The 7,831-nt window shown below is 49.1% G+C and overlaps 1 protein-coding gene across 1 annotated transcript; it reads right to left on the bottom strand.

The window, feature by feature from the left end:
• Positions 1-256: 256 nt before the first annotated feature.
• RASL11A (RAS-like, family 11, member A) lies at positions 257-3,614 on the bottom strand. The gene is made up of 4 exons (XM_011999965.1): positions 2,872-3,614; positions 2,397-2,453; positions 2,219-2,298; positions 257-911 (listed from the first exon to the last, which is right to left on the bottom strand). The coding sequence occupies exons 1-4, from the start codon at positions 3,350-3,352 to the stop codon at positions 444-446; spliced, it is 1,086 nt and encodes a 361-aa protein (XP_011855355.1). The 5' UTR covers positions 3,353-3,614; the 3' UTR covers positions 257-443.
• Between the last annotated feature and the right edge of the window lie 4,217 nt (positions 3,615-7,831).

The raw sequence follows: 7,831 nt of genomic DNA, 5'->3' as shown, positions 1-7,831 counted from the left end.
GACATCCTGCAGTTATTCAAATCCCTCTCCTCCTCCACATACTTTCCTTTCTCCCACAACAGACTCCCTCTACACGAACTCCTCCCCACTGCGAGACACCAATCAGAGTTCAGACCGAGGGCAAGCATAGACAGTTCTGGGCGCTGCTGCAAGTACAATTTCTATAAAAAGACATTGAGAAAACAATGAGCAATGTTGCCATTTTGCCTTTAATGGAAAAGTGGCCAGTGGTTACAGTAAAAAAAAAAAAAAAAAAGTTCTTTTAACAAAACAAAATTTTATCCAGCTTCTAGGCAATCACTGAATTTTCAGAAATACACATGTACTTGAAAATCAATCTTTTTATAAAAATAAACTCTGAATGTGTGATTAAAAAGGAAGAAGCCCAGTCTTTTAGCTGCACAAATGCATATTAAAAAGGAGAGGCATCTGTCTGGGATAGTTCACCCCAGCGCAGTGGGGGCTTTGACTTTGGGAGACAGAGCCTGCTTGAAGCGTCTCTTCAGGTCTTGCATGTTGGGAGAGCGGGGCCGAGGGATGATGGAGGCTCTTCTTCTTTCCCCACTGAGGCCGTGCATCTTGCTTACTTCTTTGCAGAGATGCTGAAACACATCACAGACATCTTCATAGTTTTCGCTAGTGGAAATTTCAAGGAACAGGCTGCCCAGCTCATTGGCTAGCTGAATACCGTCCTGTGTCTGCACCTGCCGGGCATGCAAAAGGTCCCCCTTGTTGCCCACAATGATGACAGGGGCTTTAGAGTCAGGGTGGACCTTCCGGATGTGCTGATAAAGGGGTCGGATGGACAAGTAGCTGTCGTAGTCTGTGATGGAATAGACCAGTAAAAAGCCCTCGGCCCACTGCACGCATTTGGACAGGGAATCGACGACCTGGGGGAGACTGTCTTGGATCTGAGAAAACATCAAAATGACATCCAGTCAAGGAAACCCTCAGTGGGAGATAAACTCAAAAACATCAAGGCAACCCTTGAAGAAACACTTGAAAAAGAAATCGCTAAACACAGTTTTCAGTTTCCACCCAGCTTCTGCAGAAGCAGGCTTTTGATATGCAAAGAGCAGATTCCCAGGCAAACTCCCTGCCTGGGTTACTTTATTAGCTGTTATCCCTGCATTATTTTTAAACCCCTTGCTTGTCAGGCAGTCTCTGGTGAACCATGGCTGACTGAAGAATGACCTTAAACTAGAATGGTTCAAGTTTTAGGAAACACTAACTCATAATAAACAAAACTTTGAAAATAAGCCAAGATAAATATCTATTCCCAAACCCATAAAAATATTTTTAACATGCACTTCTTAAGAATGTTACAGAAAGAAATTCCTTTCTTAGGGTTCTTCCACAAGACCTTTCCTCTGGAGAAGGGAGTAGCAATTAGTAACTGATTAATAAACAAGTTACATTCTAGACCCTCTGCCAAGGGCTTATCTGATTGCAATTACTGACTTGAGGGAACAGCCATTAACAGCAGCACTTCAGCAGTGCTTGGCCCGGCGCTGTGGCTCATGCCTATAATCCCACCACTTTGGGAAGCCGAGGTGGGCGGATCACTTGACGTCAGGAGTTCGAGACCAGCCTGGCCAGCATAGTGAAACCACATCTCTACTAAAAAAATATAAATAAATACATAAGTAAATAAATAGTTGGAGTTGTGGCGGATGCCTGTACTCCCAGCGACTCGGGAGGCTGAAGCAGGAGAATCGCTGGAACCTACCAGGTGGAAGTTGCAGTGAGCTGAGATCCAGCCACTGCACTCCAGCCTGGGCAACAGAGTGAAACTCCGTCTCAAAAAAAGCAGAGCTTACCAGGGGAGAAGACACTCTCTCACTAGAATCCTACCTGTTTTTTTGTTTTGTTTTGTTTTGTTTTAAAGGTATTTCTCTTTGTTAAAGGTTCCATGGCTACCTCTGGAAGAAATGGTGAGACCTGCCTAAGTAGTGATGGCCCACCAGGGCTGCAAAGTGAAGTTAAGTCAGGTGCTTAAGAGGAGGAGGCTGCTTCTAACCATGCCTCCCCCTTAGAGAGTTTCTAACACCCCAACTACTGGCCCCCTCTGTGGAGAGCCCATTCCTACCTGTAAATGCACAGGTTGGTTTAGATGCCTTGTTCAGACCCCTGCGCCCAGCGTGGGCGCCCTACGTGCTGTGCCCACCGGGGTGGTCTGACGGGTGGGAGTGAGCTGTTTGCCCCTGGCGGTTCTTACCTGGACGCCCCCGGGAGTATCCTGGATCTGCAGGGAGAGCTGGTCCCCCTCAACGTAGACCAGACGTGAATACAGCTTGCCTGGAGAATGAAGGAGAGTTTGCTTTTCAATTCTCAAACGCCCATCCGGAAAAAGAAACACGCAAGCATAAAAGCAGGGAGCGTGAAACTATTCTCACCTGTATTCGGTTCATAGTCGCCAATGAATCTCTTGGTCAGGAAGCGCACGATCATTGCTAAAAAGGAAATGGGAAAATCAACCGAAGGAGTCGGACAAGCCGGTCAAACCCAGGAACCCCCGACGACCTGGGGGGAGTGAGGGGCGCAGAACCGTGGGCACTGCTCGCTTCCAGAGGCTCCGCAAAACTGAGGTGCCGCGGGCTCGGCCGCCAGTACGACTGGCGGGACACCTCTCCCGCACCTCATCCCCGAACAGGCGCCAACCCCGCCGAGAGCCCAGGAGTAGATGCCCCAGGGAACGCCGGGGAAGCAGGCCGGGACTGACCCGGACCCCCGAGCGCGAAAGCAGCCGGGTTCTACCCGCCCCCCGGCCCTCTGCTTCGGCCGAAGCTCCCTTTCTCCGTCCGCAGCGCCCCCAGTGGTCGCGGCCGGAGCCGGGGAGCGAAGCCGCCCCGGGGTCCCCGCCGCACTCACCACTCTTGCCCACGCGGCCGGCGCCCAGCACCGCCAGTTTGATGTCCTTGGGCAGGAGGTAGTCCGAGGAGGACTCGGGGATGGGTGAGAGCAGAAAGTGCCCCGACATGCTGAGCGGCCGCATGGAGCGCGTCCCGCTTTCCGGCGCGCAAGCCGAGCGGACTGGGTCTCGCCGCACCCGGAGCCGGCTCGCCAGCGGGGAGTGCGGGACTAGGAGTCCGGGACCGCGGCGGCTGCCAGCACAGCTGTCAAGACCCGCGGCTTTTAAAGGGCTTGGTGCGCCCGGGAGCGCGGCGGCCGCCCCAGCTCCTCCTCGTCTCCGCCCCTTCCCGGAGCTGAGGGGAGGGGCGGGAGCAGAGGCCGCGGAGCTGACTATCGCCGAGGCTGTGCGGTTCGCCGGGCTGCTCGCTGCTCGCGGCTCCAGGCGCTCTGCTGCAGGACTGAGGCTCCGGGTTCCAGACCCTGAAGATACGGCCACCATCCAGAGCGCGCGGGCGGCCTCTAGTCAGGCACTCTGCGAGTCTCCTCACCCCGCAGCAGCCAGCCGGAGTCACTAGACCTGTGGGTGAACTTGAGATGAGTTACGAGTTGGCGAGAGAAGAAGAAAAAGTGCGATCAGCTGGATGTTTCTGCAACAATGGGAGAGGCAGATTCCTGTAAAACGTTGCCCTTTTTATTTTTAAAACGTGCTAAGGGGCTGGGCGCGGTGGCTCACGCCTGTAATCCCAGCACTTTGGGAGGCCGAGGTGGGCAAGATCACCTGAGGTCAGGAGTTCAAGACCAGCCTGGCCAACATGGCGAAATGCTGTCTCTACTAAAAATACAAAAATTAGCGGGGCGTGGTGGTTGGCGCCTGTAGTCCCAACTACTCGGGAGGCTGAGGCAGGAGAATCGCTTGAACCCGGGAGGCGGAGGTTGCAGTGAGCCGAGATGGCACCACTGCACTCCAGCCTGGACCACAAGAGCGAAACTCCGTCTCAAAAAAAAGAAAAAAAGAAAAGAAAAGGTGCTAACGGATGACGTTAATATGGGAAAAGGGAGGGCGGGGGCAAGAGCTCTGAATTAGTATCAGTGGAGGCAAGTGCAGTTACTGTGACCTTGCTAGGGATAGATGAAGTCCCCTCAGGGGCAGGGATGGTTAGCAGCTCAGTATCCATTACCAGCCCCTCTTCTGCAGGCAGGGATTGCACTGGCTCCTTCCTGAACACTCACGAGCACTCCACCGGCTGGCGGCCCTGGTTCTCCACTAACTGTCCATCATTAATACTGTCCTATGTGCTTGAGTCATGCATTTGCTTCATTATCCAAGTATTTACTTCTAGGTGCATGGTGGGGTCTAGGGTGGGGTGGGGGGCAGTGTGAGGAACAGGACACAAAAGAGAGCTATGGACTGGTTCTTGGATTTCCGGAGCCCACCAGAAACAGCACGGCAGAAGCCTGAGGACTTTAACCTTGAACAGTTAGAAGACTTTCTGGCTTCTGGCCTCCTGTGTTCCAGTCTCACCTAATTGCCTATTAGACAGCCCCACCCTTATTCACACCTTTCTCTACCCTGGTTGTACCAGTTTTTGCTGCATGACAAACCACACCAAACTAGATGGTTTAGAACAACAATCACTTACAGTTGTTGAGCCCTTTGGTGCATCTGCAGGGAGCTTCCAGGTTCTGGAGGTGGGGGCTGGCTGCCCTTGGATAGCCTTACTCATGTCTGGCAGCTGTTGGCTGTCATGAGGGAGGGTAGTGACTGAGTTACGTGTCTCTTTTCAGCAGGTTGGCCAGGGCCTACCCTCGTGGTAGCTGAGCAGAGTTCCGAGAGTGTGGGTGGAAATGGACAAGGCCTCTTGAGACCTAGGCCTTGAGGTCGAACCCATCCCTTCCTGCTGCATTCTGTTGGTCAAAGAACGTCATGGGGCCAGTCCAAATTCAAGGAATAGGGAAATGCACTCCACCCCTTTGTGGAAACAGCAGAAGAGTCACATGTGAAAAGGGCAAGGAAGCAGAGAGTGGTGGAGAATGGGGCCCATTTTTGTAATTGACCATGCTAATGAATGTGTCTCCATCCACCCAGTGGCCCAAGCCTGGGAGACATCCTTGAGTCTACCCACTCTCTCACTTCCACATTGATTAATCACCAAGTTCCATCATTTCTCCTCCTATATTTCTTCGTGTCTCCCTCTCTGTATCCCTACTGTTCTCATTTCTCATCTGCAGAATTCTGAATAATCCTGAAGTAAACTAGACTAGATGGTTTCTTCAGTTTACATGTTCCTCCCTTGGAGAAGCTGTCTCTGATCACTGCCACTGTCCCCACCCCTATCTTGCAGTTACTTGCTCTCAGGGCACTGATCTCAACTATCATTACTTTCTGGTAGAATGTTTGTTTCATGTCTGTCTCCACGAGGACAGGGACTCTAGCTTGTGACTCGAGTACCCAGCACATAGTGGCACCTGGGACTGGCAAGGTCCTTAATAAATGTTTGTTCACTGGCTGACTTTCCAAATGAATGAATGAATGAATGAATGAATGAATGAATGGTGTCTTCAGTGTATGAACTGGAAAATACAGAAGTCATGTTTCTGACCATGTTCCCATTGCCTTGGTTTTGAGAGCAACTTGCTCTCAGGAGGACGTGTGCTGGGAGATGTCCTGAGATAAACTGCCATATTTAAGTTGTACTGACTTTTGGCTGTTCATAAGGCAATTTTCTCTGTTAAACTGCAGTTTAACTGGAAAGACTTGAAGCAGGGCACCTTCCTCCCTGATGGGGGAAAAGGCACCATAAAGACAATGGTAGCTGTATATCTGTATCCATGCCTACGCATTTCTATTATCTTTTTAAAACCACTTCAGCATGCCTGTTATATTGGTTGCAACTGGATATATATATATATATAGGGAACAACTGGAAACTTAAGTTCCAGGGTCACGTGCAGCTCCGTGATGGGGGTCTGGGCTGTTGTCTCTCAGATTCCCTTGACTTCTCCTTCATAGATGCAGGATGGCTCCCGCAGTATCCTCACCCAAACAGGAAGGGAAGGAAGTATTCTATTAGTTGTTCTCTTTAATTATGAAATAAAGCAGTTCTCACAAGAACTCAGACGACTTTCTCTTACATCTCACTGGCCAGAACAAACTGGGAAAGATATTACTCAAGTATCTAGCAAAGACTGGGATGGCCATGACTAGTTTAGACAATCATGATTCCTCCCTCTAGCTGGACATACCACCACCGCCATTCAAAATGAAGAACTGACAGAGAGAATGAGTGCCAAGGAGATCGGCCATAAACCCTATTCCCCTTCCTGGAGTGAAAATCCAGCACTTTCAAGGGAAGAGTCCTTTCTTGGTGGAATGTTGCATATCTCTGTCTCTCTTCACCTCCTTCTCTGTTTTACATTCCCAGTCTGGAATAAGACCATTGTAGCTTAAGGTCTGCCAATAAGGAAGATTCCTAAGACTGTTCTCTGCCCAGTGATAATTATGTTCCACTTTGCAATTACATTGCACCTTTGCTCAGAAGAGTTCAACATGTGATTTCATTCTCCTTGGAAGAGCTCTTTGCATTTATAACTGTATAAAATAATCCATGACCTTCTAGTGAAGACAATAAATGACTGAACTGTAGAATTATAAATAGCCTTGTCTAAACCGTTGCTGCTTGTGTTCTGCCATTTCATTTTAAATTTGTGTCCAGAGTTATGTAAAACTGTGGTGCAACCAATATAACAGGCATGCTGAAGTGGTTTTAAAAAGATAATAGAAATGCGTAGGCATGGATACAGATATACAAATCTGTGGGTGTTCAGAATGAGTATAAAGGCCAGAGTTTGGTAATATGCAAATAATAGCAGTCTTGGGAAGTTATTAACTCTTTCCCAGTCAAATAAAAGCTTGAATTCTAGTCACCAGGCAAAACTTTGCCAAGGGTCCCCATCTTGTTCACAAACAACTCCCCCACCCCAGCCATAACTCAACATCAACTCCCTTTCCTGTATATCCTAAGTCCTCGACTATTGAGTTTACTGGTGCCTCAGAGCCCCTGCCTTTGAGGTGCTCTCCCTAAATAGGAATCACGGCTCTGTCCTCTACCAGTTCCCTACTTTACTTCAACTCAGCTGGCAAAATTACTGAAAATTGACTCTGTGAGGCTCTGTGATAAGTGCTGGCACAGAACACAAAGAGCAGTGAACATTTACTAAGACAGCGAAGTATAACACACTCCTGCCTGCCTTCAGAGACATCCCTGTAGTGAAGAATTTACCAAATTCACTATCATTTATAACTGCTGAGTTTACCAAGAAAATTCTAAAATATTATCTTAATTTTTAATTAATCCTGTGAAACAGGTGAATATCCTCTAAATTGTGGTTTAGACAAATAGAGTAACTTATCCAAAGTCATACAGCCATATAGTGGTGCAGGCCTCAAGCCCTTTGAGTTTTAATTCTGGCACATTCCACAGGTATAGAGGGCAGGATACAGAGCCGGGCACAGTGGCTCCCACCTGTAATCCAGCACTTTGGAAGGCCAAGGCAGCAGGATTGCTTGAAGCGTTTTCGACCCTGTCTTTACAAAAAGAGAAAAAAGAAAGAAAAAAAGGAGGAAAAAAGGGAGGGAGGGGAAGGAAGGGGAGGGGAGGGAAGAGGATGGATGAAGGGAGGGAGGGAGGAACGGAGGGAGGGAGGGAGGGAGAAAGAAGGGGAGGGGAGCAGAGGGAAGGGAAAAGAAAAATTAGCCAGGCATGGTGGTGCACACCTGTTGTCTCAAGTACTCGAGATGTGGTGGGAAAATTGCTTGAGCCCAGGAGATCGAGGATGCAGTGAGCTATGATCATACCACTGCACTCCAGCCTGGGCAACAGAACAAGACCCTGTCTCAAAAAGTTCAAAATTCAAAAAAATAAATACAAAATAAAGCAAGCAGGTTGTAGAACACTGTGTTGATAATGGAAGGCCAGAG

Source organism: Mandrillus leucophaeus, unplaced genomic scaffold (assembly GCF_000951045.1).
Source record: "Mandrillus leucophaeus isolate KB7577 unplaced genomic scaffold, Mleu.le_1.0 Scaffold61, whole genome shotgun sequence".
NCBI classification, from domain to species: domain Eukaryota; kingdom Metazoa; phylum Chordata; class Mammalia; order Primates; family Cercopithecidae; genus Mandrillus; species Mandrillus leucophaeus.
The sequence above is the reverse complement of the archived record's forward strand: the minus strand, read 5'-3'. Positions and strand labels throughout refer to the sequence as shown.